Consider the following 19,936-nt stretch of genomic DNA (forward strand, 5'->3'; position numbering starts at 1 on the left):
GTACTGCTGCTATCTGTACAAGCAGCTCAGAGCTGAAGTGGCAGACTCGTGTTTTGGCTTGGGAACCTGAGCTCCAGGCAGGCCTGTGTAACAAGTTTATCAGCAATAGTGCTGTTAGATTGTGATGGAGTTGGCACCTTTCAGACAAGTGAAATGCTGGATTGAAGTTTTTCCAGTTGCCCTAAAGGCAGGTCAGCTTTATTAAAGAGGGAGGGAACTGTCTGACTCTAAGCTCTGCCCTCTAATGCTTTACTCAAGCACTAATATGCCTTTAAACACAAACTCCTCTGTTCTATGGTGGATTTGCAAGGAGTCTTACTTTGACTTATTCAAAGCAATCACAAGGTAAAATGGATGCATATCTAGCCATCAGCTTTTGGGGGCAGGGATTGCTTCTGGATTTGAGCTACAAGCAATTACTGTATGAAGAAGAAAATAAAGATCTGTTTATGGTTATGGCTAGAATCTTGCCTGAGCCCTTGGGTAGGTGGTGGTCTGAAAGCTAATTTCTTTGACTGTAACTACGGCTACTTCCATAATTCACACAAATGTTCCCAGTGATGCTTCCACCGGATTTGGAGGTAAAGGGTTTCCTTCTTACGCTGGACTAACCTCATTAAGGAAAATATAGGAAACTTCCATTGTTTGCAGTAAAAGGTATTTCTTTCCCCGCTCTGTGTTGCAATGAGCTTAGGATGATAGACGGGAACAGTACAAAGCTGTTCTCTTGTCTGAGAAATTGGATCTGTGTGCGGAGTGTCTGGGAATGTTGGGAGAGAGGGTGTGTGTGTTCTTGTAGTGAAATCCAGAGAGAAGACCAGCCCACTCATTCAACACACCTTTGGAAAGCACTGCCTAGCGAGCACCTCTGGGCAGCAGCAGCAGAGCCTCTGTCGCTTTCAGGCATCTCGCCATGTGGTTTTTCAGGAGAAGGCTTCCTAAAATTCCCAGAGCCCTCATTTGGCTCATTGTTTTAACACACTTCTGCATCTTCATTGCTAATTTCAGCTCCTTGTTTGGCTTGTCACAGACAAGGATTTTCAGGTAAGAGACCTGCTTCCTTTTGATATGCACTGTCTGGATAGAGTGCTTGTACTCACTTTCTTTCTCTGTCTCTTTTTACCCTGAAACTTGTACTTTTGATCTGACTGAGATGACCACTTTGCTTTAGCAGACCATGTTGTGTAGAATCAGAGCATGGTTTTGGAAGATCCATAGTCAAAAACTTGCTTCTGCTGGTTCACTAATTTCCAGTGTTTCCTTGAGTAGCTGTTTAAGAAAGCTGTTTTTGCTTTACTAATGCTACCTGATTTCATACTTTGGCACTACATAGTATTTGCTTTTCCTGGTGGCTCCCAGAAGGTCATTCAGCCCTAGTCCAGATTTCATTGCTGAACATTAAATTTGGTGGGATACCTTTGAATTTATAGCAAGTTCAATATCTGATTCCTAATACAAATATGCTGCATACTGGGAGACCAATGTCATGCTGACATGATCAATATATATATTATTTTTTATATCAATGGTCAAGTAAATCCTACAAGAATGGGTGTGGAGGGAATTGCAGTGTAGACTGCGGTAAAACGTCTCCAGCATTGTTGGCAGAAAGCACTGTTCCTTGCAGGAGCACAGCAGATACCTGAGCCTTTCCTACTAAAAGCATGGCTTGCCTACATGTTAGTGCCCTGTGCTGTGTATAGGAAGCATCACTCCCCAGCCTCCCCACCAGCCCTCATATGGTCCCAGCTCTCCTGGTGAGCATGTCTGGCTTGTCTTCGTGGGGGCTGGTTTCAGCTGGACCTCTCAGGGCTGATACTGGGGGGGCAGGCAGGAGGGGTGAGGCTGGGAACACCTACATCTCTTCTGGAGGTGGCATGAGTTTAGTTCAGCTCCAGCGACTTGAGACCACACCTGGAGGACAGCTATCAATTTGGAGAGGTCGGAATCTGCACAAGGGAGGCAGGGGAAAGGAGAGAAGGAGGAGGTGTAGAGAAGTGAAGTGAGTTGTCCTTGGTCACAGAGCCCATCAGCGGCAGAGCAGGGACAAGAACTCCATGCCCAGCTGCTTGAAGCCATTTCATTCTGCCATAGTTTCAGATAATGGAAATGTCCATATTTTTGCAACTTAAGTAAAACACAACTAGTCACGAGCTGTATGTGGTTATCTTTGTGTCACTTCTATTTCCATACCTTTATATGTAACATAAAATACACAAAGCAGCATTTACATGGCTTTATCCTCTATTTGTCCTAGGGCTTTGTAAATGGAGAGGAAAATGACAGTAAATGTCATTGAGCTTCTGCAGTTGTTTGCCAGCTGGACACTAGAGCCTGAAATTTGATGAGCTGCTTTGACCATTTGTCTGGGTTTAAAATGCTGGTCAGGAGAGCAGGATCCTGTGTAGGCATGAGTGCCTGGCCATGTGGGTCTGACTGCAGGGAGCAAGGTTTTGGATGTGAAGGGCTCTCGGTTTTACGTTTTGGTCTCTGTATCTTTGGCACAGTATTTGAAATTAAAGTGTAATGGAGCTGGGATGGAATCTGTGCCCTGCAAGACAGCACATACAGAAAGTCTGGGGTTGGGGGTGGTTTGTCATACTGTCCTGTTTCATTTGTTCTCTGCCCTTTAATTTCAAAATTTTAAACATCATCTTAAAAATACCAGAGAAGGTCATCCAGGGATTTAGGATCTGCCTGAGCTACCTTACCAAATTTCTCTTTACTTAGGGCATATATATGAAATCTTTCCTCTTATTAGGCAGTAAACAGTTACAAGGCTATACATGAAGCACTATGATAGAAAGCAACTGCTGCCTATTTGGTTGAAACTGGCTAGTGATTATGAGGGGAGGTAGAGGAAGAGCTGATAGGCTATTTACCACAACCTCTTTTTCTCAGAAATAGCATTGGAAAGGTTCAAGTATTTATCTGATACAAAATTATTTTTAAAAGCCTCTTAGTTGATAATTTCCTAATCACTTTAATGAATGCCATACCACTCTGAAGCTTCAGCAGCAATTGAACTGTTATCTACAGCCTGCTATCTGCAGAGGTGCTCTTTTTCCCCATTTATCACCTCGGAAGCAATCCACAGCTCTCTGAAACAAATGCATCATGCAAAGGGTGAACGTGAGTGTGAAATCAGACTGCCACAACTATGCTGGTTTATTCTGAAAAGCTTTGCTGTACATAAAAGCTCAGCTGCAGAAATTTTTCACCTTCCTTTTTCCTGTTCCACCCTCCAGCCATGTGCAGATAAGAATGAATGTTTGGGACAAAACCCCACCACTTCGGCCTTGATTTTTTTGCTGGGTTTCAGCCCAGTCTGTTGGCAGCTGTATCCTCCTACGATATTCTAGTACCTGCCTATGCCTCTGAACTGGGGAACAGGGCAGCTGCAATATTAGAGGTGGTTGTTGAAAATGCAGAGATTTTACATTTTTAAGCTTCAGAGTGTATTTTAATAGCTTCAAAGTGCCTGTCTTAAGACACGTGTGCCTGGCGAGTGCTGTGTGATGCCATGGCATTAGCTGGCTAAGGGTGAGGAGGAGAGGAAAAAGCGCCTTGTGGCCCCAAATGCTCAATAAGTGATGTATGGTAAAGGAGTGAGTTTCACTTCTTATTAGACTTCCCTTACTGAATTCTGGAAGTTCTTCATGCTCTGTTCCTGAAGCACTTGGCTCTACCGGCAAAGAGAGCGAGATGGCTGCCTTCATGGTGTGTGCCCTGTCCTGAGCTCGGGATCTCCAAAACAGTCCCGCAGTGCTCTGGGGACGTTGCCAGTGGTCTGTCCAGTGCAGAGCAAAGCTGTTCTGTGCTGGTTTGCAATTACTGCTGGTGCGGATGTTTCATGAGCCAAGTGCTCAAGAGGAGTGTGTAGCCTCTGGAATTTGCTTAGTGGGGAGATAAGCAGTATTCAGGCCAGGATGGTGTGGGAAGTTGAATAACACTTTGGTGGCAAAGTTGAAGATGAAATTGAATTCATACAGCATCCTGCAGAAACTCAAGTGGCAGTTGCCAAGGCAAGTCCTCTGAGTGTGGTGGTTGTATGCAGTGGTTGCTCTGAAACACAGAGAGGGGCTCAGAGTCAAGAGCACTAGAAATGGGCTGGAAGGTGTTCAGTGTTAAGTTGAAGGTGTGTGTGATGGTTCTGCTTTTCCTTTGATTGCATTCAGGCAATTGAGCATTTTCCAACGTGCCCCAGATATGCTACAAGTGGAGACCCAAGAGCAACAGGGTTTAAACTATATCTGATAATGGGAACTCAAGGAGCTTTTTAAAGGTGATTTTGGGGAGAGACATCACAAGGCTCGAACAAGATATGGTTGAGAAGACACCAAGATGGGAAGGAAAGGAGGAGCAGGAGAAAATGATGAAACCAGTTGCCAGGCTGGAGGAAGCCAAGGAGAACATGACTGTGAAAACACCCCCTGCATTGGAGGGAGTCAAGAAGACAACAGTGAAAACACCCCTTAGGGTGCAGGGAAACAAGGAGAAAACAACAGTGAGACCAGCCCCAGGGGTGGAAGAAGCCAAGGAAAAGACAATGGTGAAACCACTTCCCAGAGTGGAGGGAGCCAAGGAGAAGGCAACGGTGAAACCATCCTCTGGGATGAAGGGAGCTCGTGAAAACAACATATCTAAAGACCAAACAAAGCCAAAAGAGCCTCCTGCATCAGTGAAAACTGTAAGACCTCTTCCTCAGGCTGCTGCTGTGACAGAAAAGAAGCAGCTGAGGGCTGCTGATTTCAAGTCTGAGCCGCACTGGGATTTCGAGGACAAGTACCTGCTGGACAACTCATCTCCACCATTGGTAGGTGTGATGGCTGTGTGTGTTCGCCAAGAACAATGCCTCCCTGTTGACCTCCTTGTCTGCTGTCCCCTGGGTGTATGTGCCCTTCACAGTTGAGGGTGATCTCCAAGCTGGTAGGTCAACTCACTGGTATACGCAGATGCTGCTGGGACCCAGCGAGGGAGACCTATATGTACGACTCAGCCTGGCCAGTCCTCCACCATGCTCCAGTATGGGAATTTAACTGCAATTGCACGCATTTCCATGGGTTCCTTTGAAAGTCAGCCCAAGCAGCCCTTTCTGGAGCTCAGGTGCATCAGAAGCTGGGGAAAATATCTCACCTTCTAGATGTGCTACAAGGTGGTCCCACTCTTAGGTGCCTTGATATATTGCATAGGGGACTTAGGCACACAATGCAGCATATGTGTTCCCTGTGACTTGGCACCCTGAGGTAAGTTGAGTCACACCTAGTCTTGTGATGCCTACAGGCAGGCATTAGGTGTCTGGCACTAAATGGCAGTCTTCATACAGGCATCCCATTTCTCACCCAGTCTCTTGGGAAACGGAACATCTGCATTCCTGTGAAGACTCAGGTTTACAATCCCCAGATTGCCTTGATCTTTCTTTTATGCAGCCCAGCTAAAGAAAACAAGCAGTGTCTTGGGGAGGGAACAGGAAAAGGAATGCCTCCGTGTGCCTGTTCACCCAAGCACATCTGTACCAAAGCAAGTCAAAAGCTTTGACAGCAGTGGGGCAGCAGTGACACTTGTGCTGTGCTAGGCTGTGAAGAATGACACTGGCAGTGATGGTGAGGAGGGTCTCAGTGCACAGGAACAGAGGCTTTCTTAGTTGCTTGTATTAAAGTCAAAATAAGGTCAAAGAAAAAGGATTAGATGAGGACTGATAAGCATGTACCTGCCTGCTTTGGGGACAGTAGGGTGGAGACCATTCATATTTTACGATTTTCTGTCAATATTGGCAAAAATTCAACTGTGTATGTGTGCCCCACTGGAGAAATGATGGTTAAAAAGTAGCTTTTTTTACTGTCCTTGCAGTTTATTATCAACAGCAGGAGAGCCTTTCCCAGGTGTTGCCAATTCACCTTTTCCACTCTGTATGTAGACACCCATAGTAAGCAAGCAGATTCTTTACCCATTCAGAGCTCCATGACTCAGATGGTCCCACCATATTGGGTTGCTATCTAGGATTTTCTTGCTATGCATTGAACCATCGTCACAGCAGAGCAAATAATTCATAACAGATGTGGCATTCAACAAGTCTTGCTTTGTTCCTCTTTGTTAAATAGGAATAACTGTAGGCCTGGTCAGCTCAAGTAGAATATTTTGGTAGAGGTGAAGATGAGAATCCCAAATGATACAGTTGTACCTGTCAAGGCAGTAGCACTTGCACAGCTACAGCTTCAAAGTTTTCTTACAGATCCTTTTTGTTGGGAGTGTTGTTCTTTTCATTAGTTCTCATGATCACCTCTGCCTGTGTAGGTCATATTACTGATGTGATCTTCCAAAACAGTAAGCCTGGTGCCCCCCATCAGGTTGTCTTAACAGCCATGGAATTGAGAGCCTTTTTCTTTTCTGTTTTGCACTGAACTCTTGTTCTGACCATATTTTTAGCCTTTCCTTTGTAGCTATGAGGGTTTGGAACTAACTTAAAATGAAATTTAAGCATCTCATCTTTACTCAGGTCCAGGAACAGGGTCTTTAGGAAAGTTGTAAACTATAGCAAAGTTCTCAGCAAGCAGATGGGGCATATTATGGTGCGCAGTACTGTCTCTGTCCACCATCTTATGCCGGTAACTCTTTGTAAAGCTTACCCAGAGCAGTTTTTGCTGGCACCCCTGTTGCTGGAAGGCTTGGACAGGTAGGTAACCCTCTCTAGAGTGAGAAAGGTCTTTATGCATGAGTATAAGTGGCCTTTACACACTGTTCATGTGCTCAGGGAGGAGGGAGGGTGTAGGCATGTGAGCAGAGGACAGGAGTGCCTGTTCTAGCTCGCTGGTCTTAGATGAGCCATTTGCCTATTTAAAATCTCAGTGTCACAATCTTCCACCGTTGCCATGTGACGTTTTGGTGGCATTAGGGGAATGTAGGTGTTGCTCCAGCGGACTGTCAGAGCTGCAGGCACCATGTTGTTCTGCTCAGACTTCTCCCGGTGGAGTAGGGGCTACTCTTGAATAATTTAATCCCATTCCCCAACCCCAGGGTGCCCAGGATGCCTTGGGAGATGTGCAGAGAGAAGAGGTAGATGAACTGGGCCAATAAAAAAATCCTAGGAGGAGTTTTATTGTTTTGATGTTTTATTTTTGAGTTCTCTCTCCCTTGTGGTATTTTGATGTTGTTCCCCATTGCCCCTTTTGGCAGTGTGAGCCATTCTTTTGCTGGTGGGATGTGCTCTTCAGTGTGGCATTGAGCCACTTGAGAGGAGCAGCTGGCCCCAAAGATACCTCTGTTATCCAAAGATCTGTGACTATTAAATGTGGAACTTGGCTGTTAAATGCTTCAGCTCGTGCACTGGACCAGCCTTAATGAGTCACAGCAGAAGGGCCTGGCAGATGATGCAGTCTGTGGTGCAGGATGTGCATCCTTCTTCCTGGGCTCCCCATGGTCTCTGGGCACGCTGAATACAAATGGGAGTGGGCAAATTATATGGCTAAGAGTGCACATGCCACATGAGACAGTACCTCACCCCTCCTGCCCAGTGTTACTGCCTGTAGACACAGTGGGGTTAGGTCACCAGGATCCTGCTTGTTGACTGTCACATGCTCCTGTCTTCTCATCTGATGAGCTGCAGAGCATGTGCAGCCATCTCAGGAGTGCAGAGCAGGAGCTGGCAGAGAAATGGAAGACAACAGTCACAGCAGGAAGCTGGGAACATCCTCCACTGTAACTGAGGCTGCAAAGGATCTGGGTGTGCAGAACAGCTGAGACAGCGGGGAAAACCCTTCCTCAGTATGGAAAAGAGGAGAAAATGCACATAGGAAGTTGTTAGTGAAGATGTGGATCCAGATGTCACATGTTGGGTCTCGCTTCCAATCCTGATTTCTAATTCTGCAGAGAGGGGGAGTGACTAGAAGCACTCCCACCTCCTTCATTTCCTACATGATCAGACTTTTCCCTAGTTCCTCTGGTTTTGATCCAGTCTAGCTGTGGAGGCACAAGAAGTACCAAGCCTTGGACAGTACAAAGTACAGCTTGAGCAGTACTGTCTCTGGACATGAAATATGCTGCAAGTGAAATGATGCCAACATGAAACCCTCCACAATGTTCTTGTCGCTGCAATCCTGTTGTGACAGGCAGAGTGAAGGCTGTCTCCTCGGGCTGTGACTGGATTGTCATCCTCACCCATAGCAGAAAGCCCAGCTCAGCTGTGGAGCACGCAGCAAGGCTTTGGCAATGCAGTCTGGTCATTGCTCGGGATTTGAGCTGGCCATGCGGTCCACTTGGTCTCCTGTTTTGACTTTCAGTAGGCGTTGCAGTAGGTATTTGGGGAAGATGTCTAAGAAAGTAGAGCCCAAATTGACTCAGCGGAAAATCCAGCACAGTGGAGTTTGCTCTCCATCTGTACACGTGGCCTAACTCTGGCCAGCTGCAATGATACCCCTGTTGTTATAGAGGATAAGCTGTCTTGGATTTCCTTCTCAGTTGCATGCTTCTGTGTGATTCATTTATGATGTTGAACAAGTTGTTTGCATGCTTTTTCTTACTTTTAAAGGGAGTGATAATAGTGATTTGATCTCTCATCTTCTTCACTGTGTTTGCTCACGTGCACTCTGAGGCCAGGACCTTGAGGTACCTTGCCAAAAGGGACTGCTAGCCTTATTTGGTATGTCTAGGTTAGACCTATTACAGACAGCATTAGTTAATGAGGCCCAAAGCCAGTAAAACATGTGAGCATTGCAGGCCTGTTGTTCTGAAGAGGAAAGTCTCAGAGATCTGGATTCACTCTGGCTTCCTTGTAGGTGACTTTCCACCAGCTAGTTATTGATGTAGTGCTGAAATTATGCCTCCTGTTCATAGTGATGGGGACACTGAGGGAAATGGATGATGTACCACTGGAGTTTCTATGCTTCTTTCTAATACTCTCACACACAGGCAGACAAGCTCTGGCACTCAGGTTTATCAGCTCCCTGCTAATCAGTCCTTATTGTTTTCTTTTTGTTTTTCAAGACCTGCCCTGAATCAGTGAAGGCCAAAGCTGCCAAGTCTGACTGGCTGCGAGATCTTTTCCTGCCCAACATCATGCTCTTCACAGACAAGAGATACTTCAGTGACAGTGAGTGGGACCGCCTTGAGCATTTTGCACCTCCGTATGGCTTCATGGAGCTGAATTATTCATGTGAGTCCCTCAGGGCATGTCAGGATGGGACCATCAAACTCTGGGAACCTTATGCCAAGTAGCTGGAGGTTCGCAGCATCTCCCTGTCAAAGGCATCAGGCTAGGTGGATCTTGTGGTGGAAACTGTGGTGCTTTCACTGTGTCCATCCCAAAGGCTCTTGATGCTAACTCTCCACCATGTTTGCTTCACAGTGGTGGAGGAGGTCATGTCCCTGCTGCCCCCAAATTCGCACCAGCAGCTGCTCCTGGCTGACAGCAACAGCAGCAGGCCGACATGCATCAGCTGTGCTGTCGTGGGGAATGGAGGAATACTGAATAACTCTGGGATGGGCCAGGAGATTGACTCCCATGACTACGTCTTCCGGTAAGGCAGGCTTCCTTCTTAGAAGATACACAGCTAGCTTATGCTGGCTAGCAGGTAATTATGGCTGGATAACTTCACCTCTTCTCGTATTGCACTAACTGCCAAGTGCCAAAATGACTGATGGCAGGAGGAGATGAAAAACCAAAAAGGAATTGGAAAGTTCCTAAACACACAGGAAGAGCCTGGGTTCACAGATAGCCATAAAGAGCCATTTCCAAAGCAGGGGCTCTCCTGCAGATCAAGAGGTGTAGCTCAAAATGGGCCTAATCCTCCCTTCCTCCAGAATAACACTGTCTTTTCCTGTTATAAACATAGATGCGAGGGTTTTCACTGGTCACCTGCTAACTCTGCTCCTCTGTTTGATTTCCTTGGCCAGGGTGAGTGGGGCTCTAATCAAAGGTTATGAAAAAGATGTGGGAACAAAAACCTCCTTTTATGGATTCACAGCCTACTCCCTGGTGTCCTCTCTCCAGATCTTGGGACACAGAGGGTTCAGCAACATCCTACAGGGAAAAGTAAGTCAGGTCCATGCTGTATGCATGCACACCTTTATGGGATGCTTTTAGTCTGTGGCCTTCAGTTCTGATCTTACCATGCATGAGGAGGAAAGGGGCTGAGCTAACACTTTAGCATTACCCTTGGTGAGGGAACCTGCATTGGCTTGGCTTGGAGTGAGTGTTTGCAGTGGCAAGCTGTGTCAGTCCTACCCCAGCATTTTGGCATGTAGAAGTAGCTGCACATCAGATGCTATCTCCATTCTGCTTCAGTGGGATAGTTAAAAGCTGCAGACCAAAGATGTGTGTCTGAGAAACTCAGGGAACTTAGATGCCTGCTTGCTTTTTATTTTTAAAGGATGTATCTCTCTTGTGCTGTTCATTAATGCTCACTTGTTTTCTCAGCATGTCAGATACATTCACTTCCTGGAGGGAGCTAGAGACTATGAGTGGCTGAAGGCTCTTCTGTTGAACAAGAACATCAGGAAAGGATTCTTGAACCACTACGGGTAAAACAAACTGGCCCCACCTCTACAGCCTTCACTGTGGAGCTCCCTGTTGTGCCCTTTTTCTCTCCACAGGGCTCAGCCCTGCTGAGGTGCAGGCCAGGGTAAAGCCAGGTTAAATCCTCCCTCCCCTGGCAGATTTGTCTGGAGAAATTTCTTATTTCCTCCACAGCTCTGAGCCCTACTGTAACTAATACACCTCCTTCCCAGAAATAGCTGATTTCAATAATGTGTGGCCAGAGGTTGGAGAAAGCTTGTGGTCCTCTGGGATGAACACATGCTGTTGTCTGGTCTGGTGTCTGTAGATGGTGGCCTACTCATGGATGAAGGCCTGGTTTCACCAATTCTTGTCTATACACACACATGCTTTTGATATTCCAGTCTCCTGTTGTTGCCTCTCCTCCCTGATCTCTGCAATGCTCATAGGTTATGGACGCTTTGTCATAATGTGGGCAATGTTGCAGAATAACTTAACAATGTTTGTGGTTCTTCTCTTATCACCAAGTGTATCAGGGCTGATCCTTTCCAGCTGTGATGAAATATATGAGTTTGTCCTGAGTCTCCCCATTCCTGTCCTTAGGCAGAGGCCCCGGGAGAGATTCGATGAAGATTTCACGATGGACAGATACCTGGTGGTTCACCCAGATTTTCTCAGATACATGAAAAACAGGTGAGCTGGAGGTTATGTACTCTAACAAGTTTATTTTTTCTGGCCAGCAGCATCTCTGTCTATCCTTGGGCTCTCTCCTCCCAGCTCACACCCTTGTAACTGCAGTTTAACCACACCAGCAGATTGGGGGTAAGCTTCACCAGTGTGCAGCCAGTTAAAATTCTCTGTGGTGCTGCAGTGGGATGTTAGTGGTGGGTAGATGTCCAGCATCTGTGAGCTGGAGAAGTAGCAGCCATTGGACAGTTTGGCTTTCTGCATCCAAAAGAGGTCCTGGGCAAATGGCAACTTTAGATGTGGGAAGAGTGTTGCTAAAGTGCCAGAAGAGTTGATCTAGTTCAGAACCAACCTTTAATGTTCCCCGTTGCTTAGCACCTTGGAGGACGGCTCTGTAACAGCCCTTCTCTCCTGGGATCCCTTGTTGACTCAGGAGGTTGTTTGTGCCCTCAAACACAGTAATAGGCACTTCTTCAGTATCCCATTTGCCTGGCCCGGCTGGTCTTCTTTGCCTCTCTAATCCCTTTCACAAGCCTGCTGGACACTGTCACTGTAAGATCTGCCAGTCGTGGGCCACACGTGACCAAGAGAATTAGGAAGAAGAGCTCCTGTTGTGCCCCGCTTTGGCTTCGTTTACCCTTCGGTCTCCTTGAGAGCTGAGTTATGCCTTCTCTCAGAGAAGGCAAATGCAGTGCCAGATGGCTTGCACCACCCTGCTCCTTCTGCCGTCTCCCCTCTGACTTGGGTCCTTTCCAAGGCCAAGAGGGCTCGAATGCTGTTTTTTCCTGGTGTGGACTCCTACCTTCCTAACAACTGCTGGCATAAAACACTGCGGCACCTAGCGGGTTTTGTGACCCTCCTCTAGACCTTTCCTGTGTCTCGTTTCACTCCTGAATGTGGATGGGGAGCAGGATGCACCAGGGAGCTTCGAAGCCACCTCTGCACTGCAAGGCAAACGACAGATTTAAGAGTGGGCTTTAACATACTAGATCCTTTAACCCACCCCTTCTTTATCCCCACTGCCTCAGGACCTACCACTTCCATAAAGCTGGGGCAGAGCTGGGCTTAGGTTGCAGTGCAGGTGATGAAGCATTCTGGGCTGGCCTTGTGCTTTACTGTGCACACACCAGGACCCACACATGTGGGCATACTCATGGCTTGTCTGAAATGCCTTGTATGGCCAGAAACTGCTGCAAGGAGGGAAGATGCCACGTAGGCCACAGGGGGACAAAGTGTGCCTAGCTTGAACCACCACAACCAGCAACTGCTCTGTGCTTTCTTCTCTCCTGCTGCAGGTTTTTAAAATCTAGAAGTCTGGAAAAGCCTTACTGGCGGCTGTACAGACCCACAACGGGGACCTTCCTGCTGCTAACTGCCCTCCATCTCTATGACTTGGTAAGGGCATGATGATTCTTGCACACAGCACTGTCTGGAAGGGGGGATAGGCTAACAGGGAAGAGCAGGAGTGGCTCCAACCCTGCCTACCATCTGCCTTGAGGGTATATGGGTTCTTGTCAACTGTGGAGGAACAGATTGAAGACAAGAGAAACAGCCCCAAAATAGTTCACATAGAGATTGTGAAGCCTGCTGTGGCCTGAGAGTGATCCTGCCTCCTAGGGAGGCAGTAAGAGGACAGCAGGCTCTCTGGAGCCAGTGTTCATAGTCTGGTCCTTGTGGACCCCCATGCAGCGTCACCCAGAGGAGCCCTGACTGGCATCCCAGTCCTGTGCTCCCTCCCCATTTGGGAACTGTGTCCTGTATTTCACTTAGCTCCCTCCATCCTTGGTACCTCTCCCCAGTGAGCCCTCCATCTTTCCCAGGTGAGTGCCTATGGCTACATCACAGAGGGTCATGAGAAGTACTCGGATCACTACTATGACAAGAACTGGAAACGTCTGATTTTCTACACTAACCATGACTTCAACCTGGAGAAGCAGGTGTGGAAAAAGCTTCACGATGAGAATATCATGAAGCTTTACCAGAGATCCTGATTGTGTGGCGAGGGCCATTGCTTGGGAAATCTCAGCAACACCTCACTGGGAATGGAAGAGGACCACCAGAGCCAAGGTTAGCTCTGGACTTCCAGGCACATTTCTTTCCCACAAAGCTATTTCCCTCCTTCAGCACCTCTGTTCTCTCACAACATTTCTACAAATGTCCAGATGCTACAGACCAGGAAAGGAACAGCAAGAAAATGCAGCACATCAACAAAGAAGTCCCATCTGGCTGTGCTGCAAGACTGTTGCTGATGGTTGTAGGCACTGGTATTGGGAGAGAAGAATCCAGGATGGATCTGGGTAGCATATGGTCCAGTGTCCTGCATCTTCATCGGGCTTTTCTGTCTTTGCAAGGAGATGCTCTTCAGGCTGGGACTACTTCTATTCTGGGTGGATCTTCTCCATTAGTGGTGCCCGTCTTGGAGTTGGGTGTATTGTCTAAGCAAGCTCCCTTGGTAGCCAATGGATGGAGGTGGACACACAGATCCTGTCTCAGGTTGACTTAATTCCTGGAGTTGCTGCTCTCACTCTGCTCCCTGCAGATAAAAAGGATGGACTGGACACTTCCACGTGACTAATTTGAGAGAGGATGAGTCTCACTTCTGCTTCCCGTTGTGGCCTTGTCATGCCACCTCCAAAGGAGCACCACCCTCAGCTCAAAGGCAGGTAAATGCTCTCCATGGTGCAGCAGGCATGCTGTACTTGGTGCATCTTGCTGTGAGGCTCCCCTGGCTGCAGGACATGTGAATGTTGTGTCATGGTCCTGGTGTGCCAAGTCCTTGCTTAGCTGGGCTTTGGCACGCTTGGCTCCCAGCTGTGCCAGAAATGCTGTGTTTGTCCTCTTGCCAGGGGAGGTAGGAGCTCTCCAAGTCCAGGGATGGATGCTATCCGTCCTTGCTGCTGCTGGAGTGCCTGTCCTCCATTGTGCTGAGAGGAGCCCAGTTGCAGCCAGCAAACCTGCAGTGTATTGGCCTTCTGAAAGGGGTTTTACAAGCAAAATAAATGGCACTACTTTGTCCAAGCTGATTTTTCATTGCAGCCCTGTGGGTTGTGGTTATTTAGTGTGCGTCCAAAGCCATCACTTAAAGGCTGAGATAGCAGACGATGAAGCCAGGAAAGGGCAGGACTGACTGTTAATGAGAATACCTCCACCTGCAGGGGATCTGCAGCTTGCATGGACATACCTTAGCATCCGCCACTTGTTCACGTTGCTGTTGCAGGGTGGGGATCGGAGCTGGCCAAACACCTTTCTGAGGAAGTGGGTAAACACCTGGCAAGTTTGTCCTTGTCCCAGCAACTGCTCTCCAAGTATATCAGATGCTGGAGACAAATGCATGAAGGGCTGGATGTTTCCCCCATGACACCACGCAGGCAAAAAGCCACTTCCAGTGTCCAAGCAGGTCCAGTGCATCTCCCCGGGCTCATCAGGCCCTGGATTGGGGCCCAGCTGCACACTTGACTGGTCCCAGTGGACCTGCTGTGGCTGCGAGCGGTTTTCCTTTTGTGCAGCATTTCTGTTGAGGGCGGCAGCATCTCCAGGGATCCCCTGGACTCCGAGGGAGGCATTTCAGCATGGATTGTCAGCAGGGTTTGTCAGGCCTGATTTCCTTTGTCCCTTTTTTCCTTGTGCTGCGGAGAGGCCAAGCAGTTTCTCATGTCTCACTAGGCTTGTTGGCAAAGGACACCCCCCCCCCCGCATTGGTAATCTAAATGAAGAATTCAGCTTGCCTGGGAGAGGGTGTAGCCTGCGTTTGGCTGCTCTGCCCATACAAGCCCTGTAGTGTCTGTAGGAGCAGGGAGTTAGCCGAAATGCACTGTGCCTCTGTTGGGAATGATATATGTAGCCTCATGTGAACAACAGACCCATGGAGAGCCATGGGCTTTGAAGCAGATCAGAAATACTTCCTGAGCAGCAAACGGCCTCCCTGTGAAGAGGGAGCCTGATGGAGGCTAGTCACTCTCCAGAACCGACTGAGGACAAACTCCTGCACCCAGGAGCTCTGGACCCCGCTGGGCTCTTGGTGGGCAGTGAGGCAGCTTTGTTCCTTGCCTGTGCGTCGGGCCATACCAAATTGCTATGGGTTGCTTAGTGACCAGTTCTGCATGGGTATTCTTTCTGCCTGAATAGGGCTTTTCTCTTCCCAAGAAGTTGGAAGAAGTTTCTCTTAGACCCTTCCCTTCCCCCTCCTCCTCTTTTGTTTCTCTCTCCTCTGGGAAGCATGTTGGGGCTGAGTCCCGCCAAGCAAGGGGATCATGGTGGGCAAAGCGGCTTTGGGGATGGGCTGGCAGCCCCCAGCCAGCACTTTCCCCCAGCTGGTGCTTTCCCCCAGCGCCCAGCTCCTCTGTGCTGCTGAGGCTTCCCAGAGTCAAGGGAAGGAAACTTCCCAGGAGGCTTTCGCCACCATCAGAGCCTATTCCCTCCAGGCTTTCCTCTCAACACAGCTGGCATAGTTTGATGTTATCAGGGATAATCTTAGCTGGAGGAGAGTGTTTGTTGTGGTCTGGAGTTTCCCAGCAAGCTCAAAACCACATCCTCTTTGGCCCCAGAAAAGCAGCTCTGACCTGGCGGTCCTCTTCACCTCCTCACTTTGCTCCCATCCCCCTGTGCCAAGGCATCCCATCCCACTGTGGGCTGGCTGAGGTGTGGTGCACTCGGGGACACATCCCCCAGAGCACAAGTCCAGCTGCATCTCACCAGAGCCACCTGACCTTGTGCCATTGGGTCCGGAGTGGCCGCGGGAAGTCGAGGAGGTTTGGAGGTGGCATTTCCCAGCCAACTTCTAGCCTGCCCCAAACTAGTGTGGCAAAACCTGTGGAGGGCACCTACAGCTGGAGCACCCTTGGCAAGAGCCAGGATTCAGGGCTTGAGTGAGTCTCCCAGCTGGATGTGTGTCCCAGGGTGAAAGCAGCAATGCTGCGCTGTGCTGGAGTAGCCCCAGCCTCCTCAGTGGGGCTGAACAGAGCCAGTGCCATGGTGCAGGGCCACCCCAAATGTCCCCATCCAGGTCCTTGCAGCTGGCAGGCCAGCAGGATTGTCCCAGTGCCACCAGGTGGCAGCTTCTGTTCAGGGACCTGTCAGCATTGTGCCATGTCTGGCACATCCAGGTTTGGCACAGGTCATGTCTGAGTGCTGTGCACAGCCCTGCAGCCACCCACACTGCATCAGACTTTTGTCCCCCCATGTCCTTTGCTTTATAACACCCGCCTGCCCGTAGGATTTATGGTCCAGGAGCTCCTTGGGGTATGTAGGGGGACATGCATAGAAGAGGTTTCGTACCCGTGAGTGCCACTCTTGCAGCTGCAAAGTGCGTGCAAAGGTGCAGCCTCGGCTTGTGCAACGTGGCATGGTGCTGAAGGCAGCACAAGTGAAGGGACTGACGGCAGGATTGGGTCTGACATCCTGAGAGATGCTTCAGACACAGCAACAACTACTCGTGCGCAGACACGATACTCGGTGCCAGCCAGGAGCTGCAGGGTCTGCTGGATTTAACCAGAGATGTCTGATTTGGGGAAGAAATACACAACTGTGCTTCAGCGTGTCCAGAAGCTGCTGTTGTATCAGCCCTGCTTTTTTGGGACACTGTTGGGTGAGTACCATGAGCCATTATTACAGCTGTGCCCAACCCCTCCTGGGGCTCCCCATGAGTTAACGGCCTCTAAATATTAACGGCCAGGTTGCGGGAAACAAATTCCTTTGTCACCCAGCAACTCTCGCTGTGTCACCTTCCTGGCTGGGCTTTGAATTTTTTGTTTGGTTTTAGCCTCTTCCTTTTTGCGGTGTGACTGCTCACCCTCATCTAGCAGAAGCAGGGACCATGTCCTGCTGCATGTTCGCAGGCGAGTAGCTCCTCAGCTGGGGCTGGGGCCGAATGGGGATGTGCCTCAGGGACATGCAGGCAGTGCAGCACCCATCTTTGCCCCGCTCCTGGTCAGCCCAGCCCTGCTCTCCAGAGCCCGAAAGGGGTGTCCTCAGGCTTGGGGTGCCTGATAGTGCTGTCAGCCAAGACCAAACCAAACCAGGTGCCAGAGAGAGCCACTGCATGTGGCACACATGGCTCCAAGGCAGTTTGGTGCCATGATGGCACATCCAGGTAGTCAGTCCTGTCTCTCTTGTTCCCAGGCAAGAAACCGAGGCACAGAGCAGCCAGAGCTGGACACCAGTGCCTGGCTTCCCAGCATGGAGCAGGTGCTCCCTCCAGATACGTCGCTCTCAAGCAGCCGTGGAGGTCAGCCATGGGAGTATAGCAGAGTAGTGTGCCAGCTCCAGGTCAGCACAAAAACCTCTGTGCTGGTGACTCACCAAATGCTATTTATGCTCTCCAAGTGGAGAGAGGTTTGGGGCAGGCTCTTATTGTGCAGGGGTGGGGGGTTCACCCTCCTCACCTCTACTGTGTGGACCTTCTCCCTTTGTTGGGGATGTGGCAGCAGGGAAATCCAGTCAGACCAGAAAAACTATCGATAGTAGGGGCGGGAGAACAAGATCAAGGAGCAGCCCATGGCTTTGTTGTGCAAAAAGTACCAGGTGATCAAAAGCACCTACCCTGCAGAGAGCCCTCATCTCCAGGTGCTGGGGCAGGGCCCTGCAGGCAAACAGCTCCTGGAGGTGCAGCAGCCCCTGGTTCCCACGCCAAGGCGCTGTGGTAGTCCGGGCTCCTCTGCCAGGGTGAGCAGCAGGACCCTGGGTGCTGTGGGGCTTTTCCAGCTTGGCCTGACCCAGCCCTCGGGGTGGTAAATTCTGAAAAGACACTTGCTGAGTCCTGAGGACATCCCAAGGCTCCCTCCATCCCTCCCACAGCAGCCGTGCAGCATCAGGCGGGACCACACAGACGGACGAGGGGCTGGCACCCACCCACACTCAGAAACAGTGTCCCCTCTCCCCAGCTGTGTGCTTCGGGGACAGAGCCTGGCCTGACCCGTGGGACATGTGGCTTTGAGGCTCCTGTGTTTCAGCAGACCTCAGGGACTTTTTACCGTGCTAAGATCAGTGTACATCTGCTTTGCCTGGTGCAGAGCTGGCAAGAGAGGGGAAGGCTGTGGTTTGCATTGTCACCTTAATCTCTCAAATCTCTCAAAGGTGTTTCCCAGCTCTGCACCCCTCCAGGACAGAGCCTCACAGGTTGCCTCATGCCTGGCAGAGAGGCCTTCAGACTGTGTGTTCAGCTTATCTCAGCCCTGGTCAATGGTCCAGGGCTGCCCAACGGCTCTGCCAGGTGCAGACATCTCTGCCATGAGAGCTAGGCTGGGCCCCAGCAGTGCCGAGGGGAGCGAGCCAACGTAAGCCACATACTGCCACCGCATGCGAGGTCCCGACCTGCCACCTCAGCCCATGGCTTGTCCCCACAACCTTCCTGCTTTTGCGAGGAGCAGGAGGGGACTAAAGGATGTGTTTCCCTGACGGGCCGCATCCTGCCAGATTGGCACAAAGATGGGGCACATCAGCTCAGTTACACTGCACAGTTGCATCCGTGAGCCCCTTTCCCTACCCGCAGCGTGGGGTGGTGTACAAGGCAGAAAAGCAGAGCCCAGCACTCAGAGCTGCAGTTGCCGTGGGGTGATGCTGAGCACAGCCCTGAGCATCTCCGGTCCCACAGCTGAGAGCTGCCACCGCACTGCCGTCATGCGGGTGCCGGGGTCCCCACGTCCAAGCATCCTCTGTGTGGTCACTTCCCTGCTCACCTCCTGACTTTGGTTGCAGTAACACCTAAAAATCCAAGCAAAGACTGTCAGGGAGCATCCACAGCACTGCCCAGGCAGCGTTAGCGCGGGCAGGCGCTTTGCCTGACCCCGTTTCTGCAGGGAACCTGGCGAGAGGACGTTTGGCCAAGGCGCGCTCTCGCTGCTCTCCCCACCCTGTTGGGAAGGGGCTGTGCGTCAGCCTCCCGAGACATCTGCTGACAAATTTTTCATTATGCGATGGCCTTGCCTTCGCAGGCAGCCATATGGCCCCACGTTCTCCAGCGGGGCTGACAGCAACGCGTTCCTAGGTCCAGACTTCGCATTTCAGGGAAATTTCCTATGAGCAGATTTTTGGCACTTTCTTAAATACACCTCTGACCTATGCTGAACAAATTGGGATATATAAATCCTCCAGGAGATTTTTGGAGATCTCTTTCTCCCAGCTGGACAGTTCATCATGGCAAAGAGCATAAGACTTTCCTCCACCAACCTGTGGCCAACAGCCAGCTGGTGCAAAATGTGCTTATTTTCCTCTTGCTTTCTCTAGCCATGTGGATGGCTTGGGTTTTGTTTCCAAGAAGTAATCACTGGAATAAAAAACCCAGGCTAAAAATGATACTTGCTGGTTTTCATTGTAATTTCTTTTGTGTTCTTTTCCTAATCTTTATTTGGCAACTATCATTCTAAAAGGTTTTCACGCTTACTTAACTTCTAAATTAAGCACCACTTAATTTTGGGGCATGGGCCAAAATGCATTGTAGCACAAAACAAGTAGAGTAGATGAAGAACTGTGCATCTCATTTTCACCCCTTTGAAAAAAAACCCCAACAGTAGAAAACCATATATCATGGAAACAGAGATGAGAGTGGTGTGAAGAAATGAGCTCCTTCCTCCCTCTGGGCAAATGCAGTGAAGCTGCCACTCACAGCGTTTGCGTAATTGGGCCATAAATGTCTCCGGATGGCAAATTCCTGACTTTCCCCAGGCCACTCGCTCCAGACCATCGGTTGTCCACCTCCAGGGCCAAGCCTTGCTATGTCCCTTGTGACTTAGTAGAACAGTTGGTAATAATTAGCCATGATTAACG

At 49.6% G+C, this 19,936-nt stretch overlaps 1 protein-coding gene across 1 annotated transcript; it reads left to right on the top strand.

Annotated features, from left to right (window-relative positions):
* Positions 1-899: 899 nt before the first annotated feature.
* On the top strand, positions 900-14,418 carry ST6GALNAC1 (ST6 N-acetylgalactosaminide alpha-2,6-sialyltransferase 1). Its single transcript, XM_075044934.1, is given in 10 exon segments — positions 900-1,044; positions 4,179-4,251; positions 4,253-4,816; positions 8,980-9,148; positions 9,341-9,512; positions 9,889-10,027; positions 10,412-10,515; positions 11,093-11,182; positions 12,472-12,571; positions 12,997-14,418. Coding segments are annotated over 10 exon segments (1,713 nt in total). The 5' UTR covers positions 900-913; the 3' UTR covers positions 13,168-14,418.
* Positions 14,419-19,936: the final 5,518 nt, after the last annotated feature.

Source organism: Buteo buteo, chromosome 13 (genome assembly GCF_964188355.1).
Source record: "Buteo buteo chromosome 13, bButBut1.hap1.1, whole genome shotgun sequence".
Lineage (NCBI taxonomy): Eukaryota > Metazoa > Chordata > Aves > Accipitriformes > Accipitridae > Buteo > Buteo buteo.